Source organism: Schistocerca americana, chromosome 1, assembly GCF_021461395.2.
Source record: "Schistocerca americana isolate TAMUIC-IGC-003095 chromosome 1, iqSchAmer2.1, whole genome shotgun sequence".
Classification (NCBI taxonomy): domain Eukaryota; kingdom Metazoa; phylum Arthropoda; class Insecta; order Orthoptera; family Acrididae; genus Schistocerca; species Schistocerca americana.
The window spans coordinates 791504100-791527852 of record NC_060119.1 but is presented as its reverse complement, the minus strand read 5'-3'; the positions used below and the strand labels follow the sequence as shown (position 1 = coordinate 791527852).

The following is a 23753-nucleotide window of genomic DNA, read 5'->3' as shown; positions in this document are numbered from 1 at the left end:
AATGTGGTGAACCTAATGTTTTGGGCTACTTAAGATGGCGGACGTAGTTTGTGACGTAATGATACCTCCCTTCTTTTTTTAGCCCCATGCTTATAATATTGTACATATTATATCGCTGATGCTAGCCCATCGTCTAGCGTTTGTCTTTTCCGATGAACGTTTTTTCGCACCGAGTAAGCCTGTTGATCTTGCCTGATCTGAGCATTCATAGGGGCAGAACGTACATTTCGACTGCTTCCATAATAGCACATATGAACTTAAAGATAAAAAAGTATGCTATGAATTGACTGGGAGGCGAGTCATTCCTGTAATCTGATGTTCCTTCAAGAAGATTATCAAATAAGGTAAAGTGTCGGCTACTTCTTCGTAGTTAACTTTTGTTCATGCAATTATTAGTATACACAACATATTTGAGCTGATGTTTAGCACAGACAAAAAGTTTAAGGTAGCGTTCCCGTGACATTTTCTTGACGAGTAACAAGCGAGGGTGTAGGTAGGCAACGTGCATGAAATTTTCTCCTCGCAGAATAACTTGCATTGTTGTAATAGATATGCCTGCAACAGACACATGGTTAAAGAGATGCCTACCCCTAAATTACATTCATTACCAATAACATGCCTACGCATAAATTACATTTATTACCAACAACACTTAATCTAACATTAATAATTAATTTCTTTCTTAATTAAGTTAATATAATTAATTTTTTTTCACGGGGTGCAAAAGCAGGCGAGGTGTAACACAGCAACTGTGAGATACTATTTTCTTTGCTAGTTATTCTGTCATGCTAGTATGAAAAAAATTGGAAAATTAAATAATTGAATTTCATTTACTGTCCTTTCATAGTGTTCTTACTATGCCAACGTATATTTTGAAGTCACAGTTTCATCATCAGGGATTCAGTTGTTGGTAGAAATTTTCACTTTGATGTTAACAAGCCAGAAAAGCGTATCGGTGTAAGTGGGAATTAATTCATTGTGATGTCATATACGAAAGAAATCAACAAAAATTTCGTGTTGCGATCGCAATGAAGGTCCATACATGCGAATAGAAGGCCTTCTAAATGTACGTTGGCGTAGTAAGAAGCTATGAAGAGACAGTAGACTGATTTTACTAGTGACTTTTCCACTTATTTCACTGTGTCGGTCAGAATAGCCAGTACGGCTACAATGAAACAGCTTTCCATGTCCTGTCCGAATTGCTCTCACGTTACCTCATTTTGGTGATCCATCGCTGCCCGGCGCCAGTTTCTGTATTTTGAACGGGCTAAATGGAGTAACGTGAACAATGCAACAGGATAATCTTGAGAAAACTGGAAGTAACACTGAGATAAACACTCAGAGGCAAAACATGTTCGTAACAGTACTTAGATATTGATCACAATAAGAAAAAAGAGATACGATAGTTCGACAAGGGCTCAGATTTAAATGAATGCAACATTTTAGAGATATGGGGTGATGTGTTCGAGTTTTTAAGAGGAGCAGGAGGCAGAAAAAGCAATAACGGTATCATAGTGAAGTCGCAAGAGTGTCGTAGTGTTCGTTATAGCACACGCGGCTGCTAAGCCATGGTAGGTGCGGGTCGGGCAGCTGTTGCCTGGCGCCAGGCTTTGTTCGCAATATGTGGGTCACCTCAGGCCCAGTTTCCGGTGCTGGCCCTGTTCCCACATCGCCCCTACACCTTCCCCTCCTCCCCATAACATAGACATATACCTCGATCAAATGGCTCTGCCAAACGATCGAAACCCAAAACAGATGTATTTTCACTATCCAAAAAAAAAAAAAAAAAGGAAGATAGCTGACAGCATCCTCCTTTTTGCTTTTATACTCGAAATTTCGACAACGGTTTATCGTACACTGTTTTGCCCGCTCAGCGTCTGCCTTGTTTAAGCGCGGGTTATCGCCAAGAGCACAAAATATATGCTGCGAACGCTTCAGCTGTCGCACCGTTTATAGCCGTGACGTAATTCACTTCTCGTTTGTCCCTGCCGGCTGTGTGACTTACGTCAAGACCTTGCGTGCTGTGTTGATCGGTGAGTTGTAGTAAAATGCCTGGTAGGAACGGGAGGCTATTTGATCATCGTGAGGTAATACATGTGCCAAAGTTTCTGCCCCAAAACACGTTCACTCTTAGTACGAAGGCCACTCCTGAAGTTAAGGCGCCTACATGCGTATCCGTGATAAATCATATGTATACCCCCTCCCCCCCCCCCCCAACAAAATCATGCTTCCGTTGTAGTGACAGCACAACGTGCATGTAACTTCGATACAAAAGTAATATTTTTAATGGAAACAGTAGATTTAGGGCGGAACAGAGATTAACTCTTCTGTCAGTGAGCGATACGAACAAGAACTGTAAAATACGCTACGTGAAAATCTAAAAATTGAAAATAAGCAATAACTTAAACTACTTACAGAAAATTTTGCCTTATCATTGTAAACTAATCACACATGTCATCCAGTGTAGAAACTTCCATTAAGCCTGCATCGGAAACGCTGTACAGAGTTATTTCGTAATTCTCTGCCTCGATTAACAGCAAATAATGCGTGCGTACACAATTGCTCTTGCTACTGTCATGATATCACCAGTAAAATGAAGAGATTCCGCATCCGCAGTGGAATAATAAAGAATTTATAGTTTTAGTAGGTTCAGTGCCGAACCGTTGTACGATACAGCGGTCAGCGCAGTTCGTAAACACATGTTCTGTAAACAATGCACATTATCTGATCTATCTAGTTTAGCATTGTGGAAAATATAAATGCTTAAAATAGGTGGCAGACTGCTCAGATTCATTCGGTAATGTCATAAGGACCCACTTTTAATTAACTCTTCGAGGGGATCTAAAGTTTTCCTAGTACAATAATATATAATCCGAATTGTTTGTGGTATGAATTCAAGAGCGTCCTACACGCGCGTCCAACCAACGCAGTGCCTGCCCTGGCTACGGACCTCGTAGAGGCCTCTGGCTGATCCTCATCCAGAAAGATGTCGTTTCAGGAAGTTGTTCTGTTTGTTCGGTGAGGCGCCTAATGCATACCCATCTCACAAATGCACCCTGTTAACTCAAACGAATATTTTACGTTATTTAAGAGTGACCCCAAGGACAGTGAGATAGAATCCTTGCTCAAGCATGAGTCGTCTGTTGCCTGGAGAATAACTGTGCCGACATTTGGAAAGGTGCCGATATGGCGACGCTGGTGTCGCCGTTGTATGCAGCAGCATAATTTTAAGAGCACGACCACCTGAGGGTACAGTGACAGTAGGGTCTATATAGATCACAAGACGAGTACCTGAAATACGAAGACATAACCTAAGTCCCCGATTCAGCACAATACAGTAAGCAGGGTGATTCGGCTGCCTCTAGGGGTGTGGTTTTACGCAACCCGCATTGTGTTATTTTGCCATCAAAAACCACGCGCGAGGTTTTCATATTCACTCGCTCGCTGTCTGCAAACTATTAATCCTAATGAAAATTGAACAGTACCTTTTTGTAGGAACTTTAATGTAGCTAAATTTTATACTGGGATACGTTTTCGTTAGAGGCTACGGGTTTCGAATTATTCAAGTGACCTTCAAACGCATCTCAACCCCCACACTCATCCCTCACCAGTCAGGATTTGTAGTACGTTGTTCGTGACATTCCCTCCTACCACAGTATAAAAATTACCGTCCACATGAACTATTCCCGATATTCGAGCTTCCTTGGTCTCTATTGATTGGTCTATTCCGCGACCAACATATTCGGCTATTTCGTTCACATTATTAATTTAAAAGTGTCCATGAGAGTAATAAAAGAGAAACGACTTTTGTAAACCTTACGCTAAAACTATTTACGTTGACAGTTCGATCCAAACTTAGCCCTTACAAGTACAATTTACAATAGAGTCAATTTTACAATTTGTGAGTGCTCGACCAAGCCAGTGGCGTAATAAGGCCAACAATGAATACCAAAATAAGTCGAATGTGCGAAATAATTCATGCAGTCACAAATTTTTGCACAGTGGTAGGAGAGAGTGCCAACAACAACGTACTAGTAGTCTTGACTGTCGGGGCCTGAGTGTGGAGTGGGGATGTGTTTGAAGATCACTTTTGTTTTACTTGAATAACTCTAAACCTACAATCCAGTAAAAAATTTACCTAAACTAAGTTTCCTACAAAGAAGTCCTATTCATTTTTTCCTCGCGCGTAGCGAGCTAGAGAATAAGAAAATCTCATGCGTGGTTATTGAAGGCGAGATTCACCTTGCGGGTTGCATTAAAAAGACATCGGCAGGGGCAGCTGATTGATTGATAGATTGAGAGGGGTTATGGGACTAAACGGCGAGGTCATCAGACCCCCGGTGGTAGCTGACTCAATCTTCATGTAGTGATTTTTGGACAACATGGTTGTGGAGATGAAGCAGCGATTAGTATGATTGATCAATCATTAAAAAACAGTCTTAATCGCATTTATTATTTTTATACCGCCAACCGGTTTCAACCCGACGTAGGGATCATCTTCTGGGCGTTTACACCATTGGTCGATTGCTGGTGGTGTCACTCCTGTTTGACGACCCCTACGTTGGGTTGAAACGGTTGGCGGTATAATAATAATAAATGCGATTAAGACTGTTTTTGAATAATTGACTTCATGTAGTGTCCTAGGCAATGCCTAGGCTCTAGGTACAGGCCGGCGATGGGACTATCTTAAGGAGAATGCCTATTCCGGATGAAGTAAGCACCTCTGTATGTCTGCGTTTGTCGCTTACAGGCAGGTAGCGCTTCACGTGGACGCTTGCAATTAACGTGTGGCCGCTTACGTATTTGCACCTAGCATAGCGCCGGAGATCTGTAGTTCAGCTAGACCAGTGGTTCCCATCCTGGGAAACCTGCCCCATAGGGTAAAAAGAAATTTACTAAGGGGTGAAAACAAAAGGATACGATTGTGTTCCGGTCGCTGAAATAAATTACACTGAAGAGCCAAAGTAACTCGTACTTCATAATATTGTGTAGGGTCCCCACGAGCACGCAGAATTGTCGCAACACGATGTGGCACGGACTCGACTAATGTCTGAAGTAGGAGGGAATAGACACCATGAATCCTGCAGGGCTGGCCATAAATCCACAAGAGTACGAGGGGGTGAAGATCTCTTCTGAACAGCATCCCAGGAAGGCCTAGTAGTGTTCATGTATGGGGAGTTTGTTGGCCCACTCAGAAGAGTGTCCCTGGAGCCACTCTGCAGCAATTCTGGACGTGTGGGGTGTCGCATTGTGCAGCTGTAACTGCCCAAGTCCGTCGTAATGCACAAAGGACATGAATGGATGCAGGTGGTCAGACAGGATTCTTACGTACGTGTCACATGTCAGAGTCGTATCTAGACGTAGCAGGGGTCGCATATCACTCCAACTGCGCAAGCCCACAGAGCCTCCACCAGCTTGAACAGTCCCCTGCTGACATGCAGGGTCCATGGATTCATGAGGTTGTCTCCATACCCGTACACGTCCTTCCGCTCGAATCAATTTGAAACGAGACTCGTCCGACCAGGCAACATGTTTCCAGTCATCAGCAGTCCAATGTCGCTGTTGACGGGCCCAGGCGGGGCGTAAAGCTTTGTGTCGTGCAGTCATCATGGGTACACGAGTGGGCCTTCGGCTCCGAAAGCCCACATCGATGATGTTTCGCTGAATGGATCGCTCGCTGACACTTGTTGACGGCCCAGCGTTGAAATCTGCAGCAGTTTGCGGAAGGTTTCCACTTCTGTCACGTTGAACGGATCTCTTCAGTCGTCGTTGTTCCTGTTCTTGCAGGATCTTTTTTCCGGCCGCAGCTATGTCGGTGATTCCTGATATTTACGGTACGTTCGCGAAATGGTAGTACGGAAAAAACCTCGACTTCATCGCTGTCTCGGAGGTGCTGTGTTCCATCGCTCGTGCGCCGATTATAACAGCACGTTCAAACTCACTTAAATCTTGATAACCCGCCATTGTAGCAGCAGTAACCTATCTCACAAATGCGCCAGACACTTGTCTTATATGGGCGTTGCCGATCGCAGCTTCGTATTCTGCCTGTTTACGTATCTCTGTTTTTGAATACCCATGCCTATACCAGTTTCTTTGGCGCTTCAGTGCATTTTTTAAAACGTAATTACTATTATAGCTATTAAGTTGGTACATAATTTCGTGGCATTTTCTTTTTGCATGCTGGTATTCCGGATACTAGGGGTTTACTTACCGAATGTCATTTTTTATTTGTAATTCACTGTTGCTATTTGAGTCTACATATTGTTATTTGGAGATAGTGAGTGGAGCTGTGGTCCTGGAAATTGGAGTGCCAAATGGACATATTCTTCTGTTCAGTAAAGGGATGACAGCAGCGGAGGTAGCCTGAAATATTTGCGCTGCGTGTGGGGAAAATGCCATTGGATATAGCACGACAAGAAAATGGTTTTCTCTTTTTAATGAGGATCGTTTTGACATTGATGACTCCCCACGTTCAGGAAGACCCTTGGTGGTTTGATGAAGATCGTCTAAACGCGTTAATCCACGATGATCCATGTCAGTGTATTCCATAACTGGCAAATGAGATGAACTGTGGTCATTTCACCATCGTACTTCATTGCTTGCGTTGAGGAAAGTTCAAAAATCGAGTACCGCATGCGCTAAGGCAAAATTACACAAATCGGAGGATGACCATGTGTGCATCTCTGCTTGCGTGTCATCAATTGTCCCGTGAACATTACCGACCGTTCCTATCCGGTATCGATATTGGTGACGAGGAATGGTGTCTTTATGCTAATACCAGGGAAAGAACGGAAAGGTTGAGCCCAAACCAAGCAGCACTCCCCCCCCCCGTACAATGAGCTGAGCACATCCGCAAAAGATTATGTTATGCATCTGGTGGAACAGAAAACGTGTGGTGCACTACGAACTGCTTTCCCGAGGTGTAACCATCAATGCCGACATTTATTGCCAACAACTGAGACGTCTTATACACTCAGTCCAAGAACAACGACCAGGAAGACTACGTGAAGTAATGCTACTCCACGATAACGCTCGCCTGTATTCTGCTAGGCAGACAAAAAAACGTTGAACAGGCGTTGGGTTGAGAAGTCATTCCGCTCCACCTTATTCGCCTGATCTTGCGCCCTCTTGATTTTCACCTTTTCCGCTCTATCAACTGGTTCAACTGGCTCTGAGCACTATGGGACTTACCATCTGAGGTCATCAGTCCCCTAGAACTTAGAACTACTTAAACCTAACTAACCAAAGGACATCACACACGTCCATGCCCGAGGCAGGATTCGAACCTGTGACCGTAGCGGTCGCGCGGTTCCATACTGAAGCGCCTAGAACCGCGCGGCCATTACGGCCGGCTCCGCTCTATCGAACAACCTCCAGAGAACTTCCTTTGCAGACGAAAATGGGTTCCGCACATGGCTTGACGAATTCTTTGCCTCAAAACCATATGATTGCTACAGTCGCGGAATCGAAAAGTTACCCCAACATTGGCAGACTGTTGCAAATAGTGAAAGAGGACATATTATTGATGATTAAAATCTCTTTTATGCGTATCTGTTGTGTTTATTGTACTTATGGAAAAACACTACGAACTTATGTACCAACCCAATATTTCGTAAGACTGTAATATTGATTACATCAGTTATCAATAATTACATGGAGCAATTCCATGTAAACGTCTTGATCGCCAAAAACTTCATTTATGACGCGTTTCGAGTCATCATCATCAGATAATTGTAGCAAAATTTATACAAAAGACAAATTCGAAAAAAAGAGAACTTGCCATAATAATTACAAGGCCAACGTAACATCAGAAACGGAAGTACATACTAGATACAAGTATTTACAATATGCTTAGGAAACCTCATACAAGTGAGCGATACCTACCCTGCCCTCACTACCCCCTCCCCCCCTTCCCCCCACCACCCCACCCCACCACCCGTTTTCCTATCTATCCCCAGTCCAGCCTGACACAATTGAAAAAATTACTAGTTCTCGATAGGTTTTGTTTTTGACATCGAATATTTGGACATTGTACCTAGTTGCGTAATGTGCTGCACGACCTTATGTCCCGTGACAGGTTTTGACTCGCAACGTAATGTATTCTATGTTCTATTTGTCCATTGCCGAGATGTCGCTTATTGAAAAAAAAAACCGGATGTAATGTGGTCAGAAATTTGCGTTGTTTCTTATATTATTTGTATCTATGTTTGACGTCTAAGCCATCCCAAGACCAAGCTGATATAATACGGTCCTCGAGTCTGCTGTCTTCAGTCTGGCATGCGAAGTCTCCAATCACCATCTTTCGCAAATACGCCTAATGGCAACTGCACATGAGATTGTACGTTTTTCTTGTACTGCTCACTTGTATGAGCTTTCCTAAGCATATTGTAAGTACTTGTAATTAGCATGTACTTCCGTTCCTGATATCACATGGGTCTTGTAATTATTATGTATTAGCTTTTCTAATTTGTCTGTTGTGTAAAATTTGCCTGTTATCTGTTGATGATGACTCGAAACGCGTCATAAATAATTTCCATGGAATTACTACGTGCCACGTCTGGATGGTCAATTGGAAGACTTCATCAGTCAAATGGAACAAATAATTGTTTTTTTCCTCAAATACGAGTAGCATTAATGTGTGACAAAATATGGTGGTTCCATCTTGTGAAACGGCTTTATGAACATTTCCTCACATAGTCCACACATACTTTTGGCTTCGTATCGTGCACCTGTAACGGTAAAACTGAGACTTATCCACATGTAATTATGCTTAAATATTCCGTGAAAATGCCTCTTAGAGTTGTAGGTAGTTACCGCAACGGATCAGAAATTGCTTCATAATTCACTTCGCAACGAATAAACGAACTAATTGACATCACGATACAATAACAATCATGTAATGGGCACTGCATTGCTGTAGAGGCTACACAGTATTATTATTTTAGTAGTATCACTGGTCAGACACAATAGCATTGGCAACCTGAAGTTTGCCTATTTCTGCCAGTTCTGAATTAAGGAGTCCAGCAATCAAGCGATCTACAAACATAAGTATTGTTCATACATGTTAATTTGGTTGATTTTAAACGGGGTATAGGATTTGGGTGTCGCTAGGGAGAGAAGCGATGCAGAGGAAGCATGCTTTATAGCAAAAGTCTACCATCATTGTGGGTGGTTAGCTTTCTTTTCTGAGGTGTAGTTGTAGGTAGCACTCACAATGCAGCAAAAATTGCTCCGTCGCTCTATAAAAAATAATGTTGTAAATAAGCAGTTCCAATTGTTTCACTGACTCATTAGTTCATGGTTTAATAAAACACCTACAAAAACTAAACTTTTATCTTCTACCGTTCAAAAAATGAAAATGTTCTAATAAAACTCGGTTTCACTCTAATGTTAAGCTAGGCTCTAAAGATGATGATGGAGGGAGGGGCCCATACAGCAGCTAATATCTGATTGGATTCAGGATTAATGTTTTCTGAAAGGGTGGGAACCACTGAGCTACATAGTTCACTACTCACTGTACATGATCATCGAAAGACTCCTTTTGAGTTTCTGTAGGGCGTTGTGGAGATGTCGGTGCGCATCTTGGACTTTCTTCAACCTGTGTCCGTCAACTAAGTGTAGCTTCTAAATGATGGCTCGGGAATGTTCCCCAACACTTCCAGTGTCACACGGAATCGTGCCACGAAAGGCCTGCTTTCAGCAGGGTAACAGAATGATGTTTCACGCCAATTGGTATTGTCGCAGACATTCTCAGTGGACTGTAAAGCCAACGCCCTGACGCCATATAATCCTTTGCGGCATACCAATCGTTGCTGCCGAACTGCCAGGGCAACGTGCCGCTAAAGAACATTCATATTCCGTGAGCTTCTCGTAGCTTCCTGGTTACCCGAGGAATTTATAGTCGGTGACCGGGCTCCTCATTCCTCTTCTTCAACTCTCTCAACGATGTGAGGCGTCGCCAGATACAACACGTGGTTCGGATTCTACGTTAAACTGTAATTCCCTTTCCCCGGTTGTATAACTGGGGTAGGGACATGCAAGTCGCCGAAATGGCGTCCAATTGCAAGACTTGTACCGGGCCAGTGAGCCACACGAAATTATTGTTGCCCCTCCTCTTAAATTGGGCTTCTATTTCTCTTCCCGTTCTGTCGGTCGTTGTTCTCAGTTCGAAAGTTGCATCACATGGCGATTATTCATGAACCGAATTCTAATTCACTTACGACGCGTTTGGCAAATTATTCCCCCTTCGCCCTACATTGTTGACAGTATTATCACGATGTGTTCCTATGAATTGCAAAAGAGACTACGCTTAACGGAAACGAACTGATGCATAACATGTGTATGATGACTGAGTGATAACTGTGAAAACTATCGTTCTTTCTTTTTTCTGATTTGTTTGGTCGTACGCACATTATCCGAAAAGAAAGGCTATAGTACTCTGTATCGAAATTGATTGGAACGGGAAAGTAACAGCAGTGTGATCTTTGAAACATAACTAAATAAACACGGTGTGTCAAAACGTCGGATGAATCTTTCTGAGACATCGTGTATATTCTGTTAGTGAATGTGTCAACTTTCTGTGATGGAATTTGATTTTGACCTGTATGTATTTCGCGACGAAAGCTGGAGTTCTGAGTTCACATTTCGCTCTGAAATGTTTATATTAATAAAATTCATTCGTACAACAAGCTGACAGCCTTTTATTAACAATACATCTCCTGCCACTCTTTGCCAAGTAAAGGCAATGCATATTCGTTAGAAAATGGAATTTGGAAATATTTATTAACTGTAGTAGATTATAAGACTAAATACACCGAGATAAAAACGAAGTCTTCCTCTGAGAATCGTAACTAATGCTCGAAAATGATAACAGTGATATTCATTGGACAAAACTAAGTGTTTAACGAAAGAAGAAGAAAATGGAATAAGAGGAGTTTTTGTTATTGTAGACAGAAAAAGACGCGTGGGACTGAGTTTGCGTGCGAATTCATTTGTCCAAGATTTACTGTCGGGATAGGCTAAAAAGTGCAGTTGGATGTTTTACCGGTGACTAACTCAACGTGCAGACACACGTAGCTGAATATCTAATCAACAAAATTTTTAAGAAATTCTCCGTGAACTAGCACTTTGTACCTCAGAAGTGTCATTATAATTGAAGGAGATTACAACTATTCATCAACAGTCTAGAAAATTTGCAGCTCTTAAGTGTCGGACGAAAACCATCTAGAAAGCTGGTCGGAGTGGCCGTGCGGTTCTAGGCGCTACAGTCTGGAACCGCGTGACCGCTACGGTCGCAGGTTCGAATCCTGCCTCGGGCATGGATGTGCGTGATGTCCTTAGGTTGGTTAGGTTTAAGTAGTTCTAAGTTCTAGGGGACTGATGACCACAGCAGTTAAGTCCCATAGTGCTCAGAGCCATTTGAAGCATTTGAACCATCTAGAAAACGTAATTTAAAAAAAAAATCTGAGGAGGAAAGATGTATGTTTATTCGTGACGAATAGGTAATCGTATTGAGAACATTCACGTTCAGTCTGGATAACGTAACCATGACAAAATTTCACAAAACCACCATACGAGAGGCTACAAAACATGCAGAAAGACACAAACAGGCCATCATGTCACATCTAACACAGAATTCAAGCAGATTTAATTCCGGCAAAACTGAAGTAGAGGAGCTATGGTTTCAAGTCCGCTTACAGCTCTACAAACATATATGCACCTAGAGGAATTGTTAAAAAGGAAGTTACCGCGCGGTATACTCGTATTACCAGTATAACGAAATTTATTAGGAAATCCTCTGTGCGCGCAGCAGTTATTCTAATCTTATTCACACGATTCCTACGTGAGCGATGCGAGCGGATCTACAAGACTACTCTGCTATTCACAGTTAATCGCCTGGCAGAGGTTTCATCGAACCACCTTCAAGCTACCCCTCTATCGTTTCGCTCTCGAACAGTGTGCAGGTAAAAAGAACACTTAATCTTTCCGTCCGCGCTCTGATTTCTCGTATTTTATTATGATCATTTCTCCCTATGTAAGTGAGCGCCAACAACATACTTTCACAATTATTATGGTATTAGGTACAAAGCAAAGCATATTATCCCGGAAAGGCCTGCATTAATTGAAACACCCTGGATTGCCACAGAGCAAAACAAGAGTCTGAACCGACCATAGAGGCAAAAATCCATTTCAGGACCTCTCCCAAAATCCCAGAAAAGTTTTAATAATTTGTTAATGTCGTTTATAACAATAAAAATTAGTACCTAAGCACTTTTCAGCAACCCTAGAGGCAGTTCTAGATCTTTATATTGACAAAGCTAAAGAGGAATACGTGTCAATGGGATATACCCAAGTCCGTCAAGAGCCAGAATGGGCCTTGAGAGCAGATCTCGTCTAACACCCTACTGTCGGGGTTGACGGAGGAGATAGAGAAGATCCAAAGAAGAGCGGCGCGTTTCGTCACAGGGTTATTTGGTAACCGTGATAGCGTTACGGAGATGTTTAACAAACTCAAGTGGTAGACTCTGCAAGAGAGGCGCTCTGCATCGCGGTGTAGCTTGCTCGCCAGGTTTCGAGAGGCTGCGTTTCTGGATGAGGTATCGAATACATTGCTTCCCCCTACTTATACCTCCCGAGGAGATCACGAATGTAAAATTAGAGAGATTAGAGCGCGCACGGAGGCTTTCTGACAGTCGTTCTTCCCGCGAACCATACACGACTGGAACAGGAAAGGGAGGTAATGACAGTGGCACGTAAAGTGCCCTCCGCCACACACCGTTGGGAGGCTTACGGAGTATAAATGTAGATGTAGATGTTATTCGCGAATGTAACAGAACTACATACATAATAGATCGTTAAGCTCATAAAATAGGTTTCCTTGCTTGTTTGCTAGCAACTGTGTCAGGCAGATCACGTAACTTTAACTGACTAGCCAAAGTTGGTTCCACAGAACGTACTCCTACATCGGATAAATCGCACAACGCTCCAGAAAGTTCTACTCTTAGCTGTTGGGGATTACGTAAGAAGATTACGACGATGTTAGCTTGTCAACAGTTCGAGAAGTCAATAAAGGAAGTCGGTACCAGGTACAAGAACTGATTTTCTTCTGGCTGTCTTCGTTCCGCGGTGGAGAAGGGAGCTCATTTACCTGAAGGGAACCAAGGATACCTGCACTCCACAAATGATGCTCGCTGACTACTACAACTATAAATTCAAACCTCTATATATGAAATCTCCTTTCTTACATTCACATTTTTAGAAAAACGTTCAATAAACGTGTTGGATAGTCTCATGGGTGATGTCCGGACCGTTACTAGGTTGAGTCTCCCGGGTAGAAACCTAGTTCTCCGCCACCGTCGCGTCAGGGGCGACGTATCTCAAAAATGGTTCAAGTGGCTCTAAGCACTATGGGACTTAACACCTGAGGTCACCAGTCCCCTAGAACGTAGAACTACTTAAACCTAATTAACCGAAGGACATCACACACATCCATGACCGAAGCAGGATTCGAACCTGCGACCGTAGCAGTCGCGCGGTTCTGGACCGAAGCGCCTAGAACCGCTCGGCCACAACGCGGCCGGTGACGTAGCTCAGCCTCCTTCGTTTTGCTGTCTGCCTCTAGCGCAAATAAACTTTAAACACGAGTGGAATAATTTGATAGAGTAAGTTTTCCAATAAACCTGAAAATCCGTTATAATAAGACTACGATCATGGAGAAGAAAGTAGTACAAATTTGCAATGAAGTCACAGGACCAGTTGTATTTAGGGCAGTTGAAAACAACGACTGAAAATATAGGAAGAGAAATAAACAAAAGAGTAAAATATTCTCGAATTTTTTTTGGTAACTTAAATAGTGTTATCCTCAACACGACGCTTTTTAATGTGCCTGAACAACTAGTGTGTATAACGAATTTTGACTTGGGTCTATCGCGGTAAGACGTGGACTTGAAATGCTAAAACCATTTGAAAACTCCGCGAGCAATAGAATGTTGTATGTTGGGAATTACTTGTAGGGAGACAAAAAAAAAAGAAATGGATCGGGGAAGCAACTTAAGTGGAATGCTTACTTATGATTCCAATGAAAATGAAAAGGATGAGTAAAACGTAACCAGGCGAAATGTTTGTGGGTAGACCACTGAAGCTCTTTGTTGCATCCCAAGAGAGAATAAATAAGTGAAGCGACAACCTAACAGAAGGTGGGTACAGATCAAATAGAAAATATACGGAGAGCAGCATTGATTGTATCGGTTATGACCGTAACACATGGAAAAGTGTTGAAGAGGCCTGAATTCGGGAACAGTTATCGAATGACTAATGATAATTGTAATTATACCCTTGATACTTACTAATAGCTTATAAATTACGTCTAAAGTTTCATACATTTTCACGTTGATGCCAATACTTTTTGTTTGTTAACAATAAAACGAGCAGTTCCCAACAGCGTTAAAACTGATTTCAAAGGTACGAAGACAGCAGTTGCTATTCTGAAGTCGGTTAAGAACCATTTATATCAATGACAGCATTCAGAGTGACCACGCTAATAGCTGAATCGAGTTACCACAGCACTACGACTTCTCCCTCTCCATACACACCTACAGTTCCTGCACTACATCATTCAGCGAAAGAAAATGTTGGCTAACATTAGGTGCTCATGCTTTTCTCTCGGTTGCAAAGAGAACTGAGTCAAGTGTTAAAACAGAAGCGACAGTTTAATGGAGGAATATTTCTTTGTCATTAGAAACACTATATAACAACAAAAAAGCAGTATTTTAAATTCTGTCATGCCCCGGGAGTGACGCGGCTAAGAAGCTTGATGTTGGCAAGACTGCGGCTAGCGCGAAATTCGAACAGAGGGCCAACAAGCGGCTGCGCGCGCCGGTATCCATGACATCAGCAACAGTTGCGTGCCGTGACGAGGAGCGCTTACGTCACTCTCTATTTTGGCGCGCTGACTGCAGCCTGTGCGGTGTTTGTTATTGGCGCCGTCTTGCTCTACCCCACGCGGCTTGCATCGCTCTGTCCCTGTCTACGTCCCCCCCCCCTGAGACCTGACCGGCCTTGGCGCCCCATCCCGCCACCACTGCCGCCGTCCCGAGGCCTGCACTTAACTGCGTGTGCGACGCTTCAGTCGGTCAACCGCAGGCGGACACTTCGGCAAGAAACACTGCGTCTTGTTAGCGTTGTATCCAACCAGGGAACTTTACCAACACAACACCAGGTGAGTCCAGTTGTTTTACACAACGAAGTGCCCCGAGTGTGTAACAATACGTATTGTTTACTTTCTTAACGTTGACATGTGAGCACTGTGTATACGCTGATACTTCATAGTGCAGGCGCTTAACGCCATAGTTAGGGACCAATGAAGAAACTGTTATAAGAAACTTCACGTAAATTTTGAAATTATCTCGCATACAGTGTTCAACATCATGCAATAAATTAACTGCGGGCATAATGTACTTAATACTGTGAAAAAATTTATTTTGTCTATTGGCATGTATTACTTAGTCGCACGGACAACTGTTTCGACTACACCAAACAAAAGCACTTTTCTGTCTTTTGAGTTAGAATGTGAGTACGCCCATTGTTAACTTGTATAAAAATTTAAACGCGAAAGGCGTGGGTGGCAACGAAATGAGACATTGAACTTAAACCCGCGGTGTAGCAAACAAAACTGATTACTGGATGCGGGAGCACACTTGTTTCTGAAGCGTGTTTTTAAATGTTTTGGAAGGGAGAATTTTACATATTTGTGAGGATGTTGTTAGTTGCACTCGGTGTTACTATTAGAGTGGCCCAATCGCTTTTCTTGCGTACATTAGTGTGCAAAACAGTCTCGTTCTCCAAAGAACTAATTTATGTTCTTGGCTCGTTTCCTCTAAGAGGAAAGACTGGTGTGTGATGTACATTGTTGCTCCATCGGTTGCCTGTCAATCGTAACACTAGAGACAAGGCGCAGGACGGCGTAGTCTTCACAAAGTCCCTGTCTAACAGTGTTTCGAATTGTTGACCAAACCAAGTGGAGTGCACAAATGTGAGACATAGTATCTATAGTCGGACTGAAAAACCTGTAAAGCACTTGCCCGCCTTCACACAAGTAGTAAGCCCCGTGTCACGAATGACCACGTCCATGTTCTCAACAGAAACAGGTTGAACGGTATGTTTACACCGCTTATCGGAAAGCAAAAAAGTTTTACTTCTAGATATGATCTACGTAAGCTCCGATATAGCTGTGGCGGAGTTTAGCAGCCATATTCTACTCTTTTTTTCTGTAATCCGTTCGCGAGCGGTGCGTAGAATAACTATGTACGCGTTACTATTAGCTAATTTTTCTCCTATTCTATCGACATGGTCATAACGGAAAATTCATGTTGGAGGGAGCAGTTATTTATTTACTCTTTTTCGAACGTTCTTGGAATTTTAAGATTACCGGTATCTTTTCGTGTAGAATCTCGTATTCGGGTTCGTTATACTTAACACCTCGTGTTCATAAACAATGCTGTGACGACTCGCACTTCATTCATTTCTCTGCATTCAGTTTTGTATTGAAGTAGCACAATACTTAACGCAGTGAATTCACATTCACGAAATTTCAAATCCCGAATTGCCCATCCAAATTTAAATTTCGGTGTCTTCCCTAAATTCCTATTTGAATACCGGTACTGATAATTAAGAGACCATGGCAGATTTTCTTTCGTACTCTTGTCCAGCTCTGTGTAACCTATTGCGTATATGCATAGTATGTATCGAGAGAGTAGCTGAATATTTGTGATGTACGACGGTGACTGTGAATAAATTCAGCTCGATTAGGTGCCCAGACTAACAAAACTGAAGAGTTGCTCGGACGAGATTTTTTTTATAGCACTCTTCTTCCTCTAAACAATATAATCAATTTGGATTCTTCCAACAGATCTGTATGATATTTGCCTTCACCACAAATGTATTTGTGGTTATTGCACCGTAATGCTGATGTACGACCGTGGATATAGAAAAGGTAGTCATATTACAGTTCTCAATAACGAAGATGAATAAATGTTTCGATTTAATAATATCGTGTCATCTGGCTATCTGCACTTGTGAAACCATCGTCACTTTCAGAAATGAATTGCCATATACTATAGAGTTAGCTGGCCATCCTATCCTTAAGCTATCATATCAGTCTTCCAACTTTGATTTAAATCTGCATGATGTGTGAATTTATTTATCTATTTACCCTGAACTGCCGTCTCTGCGGTCTCATTTTGCATCGTAACTTTAATTCAACGCTTGTGGTTGCCCTGTGTTGATATATAAATTGAGGGGCATAGTGTTTTTATTATACGATTCGTGATGACAAACCGTAGCGAGACATTCATGCATTACGTCACGGCCGCTCTGGGGGTGTGTGTGTGTGTGTCCAGTGAAACAGGAATAGGCCATGGCCAAACACCAAATGACTGTCTGTCACGCAAACGAGTACCGCTGGGGCTCCCTCGGGAGTCCGCCGCTGCATTGCGTCACTGCGCACGTCCCTCGACTTTTGGCCGAAAACTCACGCGAAGGCTTTAATTCAGCCTACCCAGGGGCCACTCTGTAAACTACTACTTCACGAACTGAGAGTTCGTAAATTAGCCTATTACAGCGTGTCCTGTCATTAACATGAAGTCCATCGAAGATTCTTTGAAAAGCAAAAAGAGAGATCACGCTGTAGGCTCAATCCACTGACCTATAGTGGATGCTGCTGTACCAAATTGTATCCATGGGCGGCCGCCGATATTTTGCCAAGCGGGAGCAAGAGTCCAAAATTGCCATTAATTGATTCAACAAGATTACCAGTTTGTCATGAGCCCAAGAGCTACATTTCATAAGAAGTGCTCCAAAACTTATTGATCATCAAAAGGCTGATGTGCATTTGTGATAGGAAAACAATAACGGTACGCAATCAATAAATACAAAGTATATTTTTTAATGTTATTAATATGAATAGAGGTGTCGTCTTTATGATTCTTCAATTTGAAATTAGATTCTCATATGCTTTAACCCAGAGAATCCAATCAGGTACAAAATGAAGCTAGAAAATAATTACAAAAATATTTATTCATACCTTCTTAATGTGAGATAGAAAAACAAATCAGACCAACTGCTCAAATGCTTTTGGATATCAGCAAAAATAACTAGCAGCAGATACACATCAAAGTAGAGAAACAGAGAATAAAAGTTAAGTCTTATCCAACTTTAAAGCCCTCTACAGCCCTTTGCTTGCTTACAGAACTTCATATGTGAGCACCTGACTAAGTTTATTGCAATTTCTGCATGTCCAATTTTTTTGTTTAAGGACATTGCAGAAGGATGATGGACACAAATACTGCTACCATGTTTAGGTTGTGTCAGGAATCTACATATCAGGGTGTTGTATCAGTTCCTTTTTGGAACTCAATAAGAGTGTTAACATGAAGTGCCATAAAAGAGACTGAGGGCACTATTTAGGCACTGTTCTGTAAAGATTCGCACACACCTTGACTGTGGAAAAGTGCCATAACTACCTCACCAAGGAATCAACATGATTTCTCATGAACAGCTTTACACACAAAAGAGAAAAAAAAATGCAAGATTGGCTGCTAAAGAAATGGTATTTTATACTGGCCTTGGCAGTGTTCAATATACAGTTTCTACAGTCTCAGACAGTCATTGCTAGATATTAGTGAGACTTCTGTCATGAATACAAATCATGGATAAAGATTTCAGGAGAGGGCAAGGCCTCCTGTTGCCCCACCCCCACCCCATCCACTTGTGGAGATATGTGGTTGTATTCTGGGCACTGCTGTGAAATCCAAAATCATCTAGAAAATCAAAGATTGCAACATTCACTAATGATTATCCCCTAAGCACAAACAAATGTAGTGTAATACATAGTTGTGCAAATGTGAGAAATGCTATCTGCATCCACAAATCTTTGATCCAAATCTGTGGATGTTCTAAGTTCTGAGTTGTAGCAATTTGCCGTGAAATAATGGCTGTAGGTATTTTGGTGCCCAGTCACATCAAATTTTAACAAATTTCTTTCTGCATCTAAGAATGGCATAAAACATTTGTGTTCCCTGTTTATGTTTAAGGCCTTTTGCTAAGAAGAAATTTCATATCCAGTTTTTAATAAGGGACTAATAGAGCTTGTAATTTACATCATAGCCACATTTATAATATAGCCTGCAAATGATGAGAAATCTTAGCACATTAAATCATTCAGTCGCAATGACTAAAACAAGTTTTGTGAAATTTTCTGCACACCATTTCTTCAACATTACGAGGTTGCATGAAGACATTGTACAAGTTATCACATGTTGAATATTGTTAAATGTTAATCACAAGCAGATGTATGTTAATCACAGTGTTAAATCATCTCAATATGCTACACTTCTTATTGTAACAGGCATTGCTTCATTTAATTCCATTCATTGATTTCAGTTAGCACTGTTTGACGAAAATATTATAATGTTGACACTATTCTTTAGCACTTACCCACAAAGTAATCATTAATGAGGATATCCATAAAGTAATTGATTGTGCAGACATCTAGCTAACAAAGTTTTCTCATCGCAATAAATTTATAGTTGCTACAGTCAGAAGATGGTCTACTGAAATGTTTTAAGCCACGGTAGTGCATTAAAAGTCTCATTCTGGAGCAGATGTCATGTTGGTGTTTCTTGATAGGGTTCTAAGTAGACTCTGTATACCAAGTGAAGAAGTCTTTTACTTTATCATTTTTTAGATACTGCTGCTCTCTGTGAAAAAGATACATAATAGGCGCAGCTTACTAAGATATGGTCTGCATAATAAGGAAGCCAGACAAAACCCAGAGGAAGGCTATGATAGTAAAATCTGAATAATTTTCTGGAACATGTAAGCTTTCAAAACTGTTGGTGAACTAAAGAGAAAGCAGGCTGACAGAATTGGTAAACACTATTTTAGTATGTAAATTGTGCTGTAATGTTACTGACTGTAAATGTAGACTTGACTGATGCCCATGTAACAGCTTGACATGCAGTGCACTGGTCTGTAATGCAGGAGAAAGAATCCAGGCAAGGATCAGCTGTGCACGATACAGTAATTGTGCAAAACATTAATTATCATTGACAAGGTACATTAACTATTTTGAGTGTGTTTTGTACAAGTAAGTTAAGAGTTGTATCCCATTTTTATCTCAGACATACAAACACATATGCAAACTATCAAAATATGAATAGCCAAAGCAGATTATCCAATTCACAATAGCACACGTGGCTTACCTTCCTATATAGGCTCCAGCCTTAGGGCAATTGATTACAGAATTAGATTAAATAGGTTGGAGAAAAATTGTCACGAAATTTTAACCCTGGATAGCTGATGCCAGTAAGAACCAAAACTACTAATGTTGTGTAGGTTGACAGTGCGCCATTTTTAAACTATGGAAACTTGGCACCACATGCTCCACTTGGCCTTGGGATTTATCATTTGAAGAACAAAGACATATGGTTTTTGTGTATGGCCTAGCTCATGGTAAAGCGCATGTAGCTTGACGGTTGTACGAGGAATGATACCCAGCAAGAAGCCACCCATCCCCGTAAACGTTTACAGCAATTCACCGGCGACTTGGCGAAACAGGCTTGTTAGTGGAATATCGTGGTACATTGCATTGTGTTCTGTCACCTTCTAGATTCACAGTATTGCATTGATACCCCAAATTAGTAGTGTGTGCTTTGATTGGTAGTTTACATAGTATCAGTCTGTTACATTGCCATACAAAGTCTCAGATCATATTGTTTATTAGTTGTAGCTGCTGTTGTTTCTAGAGGGAAGCTAAATTTTGTTATTTCTTACAGCTATGCCTAAAGTAAAATCTGAGAAAAGAAACAGCCCCTCAAAGAGCCCACTGGAAGGGGAAAAGAAATCAGGATGGGGCAGTGGTGGTCAATTATTTGGCTCAGAGACAAATGAAAACACGTTTCAGGGAGCAGGCTTTAAGGACAAAGACAAGGCACTGGAGACATTAAAGCTACTTGATGGTCGTGACATCTCGTATCAGTTCCAGATAATAAATTCCATGTATCATCGAGCAAAGGTAAATTAAAAATAAAATATACAAAACTTTCTTAACTTTTTATGTTCTTTTAGACTTACAAATTATTGAACTTGTCAAAACAGAAATTGTCAGTGTAACTTGTCTTATATGTTATTCCCCTCAAAAAAGGTCTGCCATTCTAGTACATCACTACCTAAAACTGCTATCTTAGGCCTGTTATCCTCTCTTCTCATGCACGAGTTTGGATGTATTATCTTGCTATGAATTTATTTTACACATTCATTCACTGCTTTAAGCAAAGATACATTTTAAATTTTCATGTCAGTACACTTTAAAGTTATTCTCAAAGCCATTATTTAGACAATAACATAACTCAATGTGTAACTTCAGCTTACTGCATATATTTCTTTTTGCACAGGTTATTCTAAAACGTACAAAAGATGAGGAAAAAGTTCACAATCTTACAGAAGCAATTGAAGTTTTTGAGAATTGGATTAATGATTACAAAGCACACAATAGATCAAGAGAGAACTTCAGCTACCTTCCACTGGAAACTGTTGACGCCTATAAACCACTAGCACAACGTTATGGTGTTTTTGTGGAAGGTGAAAAGTCATTCCTTCACGTGTACAAAGAAGCAGAAGGCGATCACAAAAAACTAAGACAACTGAAGGTATTTTGCTTTTCATTATCATTGAAGTCATATAATACCTAACATCAGATACTAAAAGCATAAGTAGCTGCTGATAGCTTGACTGTAAAGGACTTTAAAAAATATATAATAAAGTAAATTAAGCCACTGTATTTGTTGTAAATACCTGACAGGCAAATAAAACCACATATCATTAGTAAACACTGAGAGCAATTTTTTTGACAGTTGAAAATCAATAGATCCAAATTTACTCAACTTGCACCTTGAATGCATTTATCTGCTTCAAAATATTGTGTTAACAGAATGGGGAATGGACTGTTAAATCACTTACATCAACAGGTATCTGAGTTTAGGTTCTGCATTGAAAACACTGTGATACAATATTTGTTCATTTAGTTTCTGTGTTGATGATTCAGATGTTAGAATTAAGACACCTTCCTTTGAAGCTACATAGCTGTTTTAGTTCATTTCTCCACACAGATATTCAGAACTATCTCATTAGTTGTCACTTTAATCATTTTTAGTGCAGTAAACACCATCAATGAAGGCAACCTTAGTGCTAAAGGCTGAAGGCTTTAATTTTTATATTGATGATAACATGCAATATACTAATGAATTTTTCTCTGGTAGGTTGACAAAGATGATGAAAATAGCATTACCTGGGACATACACCGCAACAAGAATCTGAAGGAAATTTCAACACGCATAAAGACTGAACATCTTCCTTTATTTGAGACTGATATAGAGTACAGAGGACTGCCAAGCAAAGAACATGTTGAAATGATTCAATGGGGTTATAGTCCTGAGGTCACCAAAATCAAAAAGCTGATACCACAAATAGCAGAGAAGCTGAATGGAGCAACAAAAGAAAACATGGTTATTGATAGTAATGGTGATAGTAACAGCAACAGCAGCAATGGCAGCAGTGTCAATGAAGACAGTTGTAAAAGTGCTGAGAAACCAAAAGAGGAAATAAGTACAAATGGTGAAGTTGCTGCAGAAGCATAACAACAAAATACAGATTCTGATTCAGTATGGAAGTCAGAGGAAATGTAAAGTCTACTTTTGCCTTATTTCATATCAATATGTTATATGGTATGAATTTAATTTTTGTATATTTTTAAGTTGTCCACTGACCCATCAACTGATATCAAATACCATGAATGTGAACTGTTGAAGAAAAATTTGTGCCAGTGGAAAGAATGTGTGTGTGTATTAGAATATATTAATATTTATTTAAGTAGCAGTTGTGTGTTTGTATCTTGCACATTTCTTCAAAATTTTGTACATACAACAAATGCAATTGTGTTAGCTATTTTTTGTATATACTGTTAGAAAATAGCATTGCCCATTTAGAATACTGAAGTTAGTGTAATATTTAGAAACATTCTCATGTTGTATTAGTTTCTCAATGTATATAACACAGTAATTAAAAATGTATATGAACATATGAAAAGTCAACACTGTGGATATAATTTTAAAATTTTGTAGATTTTCTTTATATATTTTGAAATGTGCTTATATCTAGCTCGGTTTTGAGAAAACATTATGGCATTGTTAAACCACATACATAGTCAATAAATAATTTAATAACTATATATGAAATATTGAGTCCTGATCACAAATATATACTTCGACGTAATTAGTACATACTCATTGTAAGCCTCGATGTTAACTCATTATCCTGCAGAATACAGCCTTTTGAAAATTATTGCCAAACCTTTTAATGTGTTCATAAAATTCCAGTTTGTTTTGGCCATGGATAACTTTTTTTTTTTACTTGCCTTTTGGTATGAGATCTGGAGATGAATGCACAGAACATAATACAAATATGCCAAACCTGGTGAAAGTGAACTGTGAGCTTTTCATGAGCTTTGTCAACTAGCTGTGTTACATCTTCTGTTAGTCTTTATTCCCCACTTCCTAAAACATATCATTCAAAAACTTAATCTATTTCACTCAGACAAAAATGAATGCTAATTGAAAGCATTGAGGTTGCTCTGAGGTACGTACTGAGAGGTTATTTTAATGTGAGGCTTTATTAGTTTAAAGTACCTTATTACAGAGCAA

General features: G+C 40.6%; 1 protein-coding gene across 1 annotated transcript; it reads left to right on the top strand.

Moving 5' to 3' along the window:
* The first annotated feature begins 15062 nt into the window (after positions 1–15062).
* Positions 15063–23394, top strand: LOC124612454. The gene is made up of 4 exons (XM_047140683.1): positions 15063–15217; positions 20832–21070; positions 21450–21704; positions 22314–23394. Exons 2-4 carry the CDS (start codon positions 20834–20836, stop codon positions 22689–22691), a joined length of 870 nt encoding a protein of 289 aa, XP_046996639.1. The 5' UTR covers positions 15063–15217; positions 20832–20833; the 3' UTR covers positions 22692–23394.
* Positions 23395–23753: the final 359 nt, after the last annotated feature.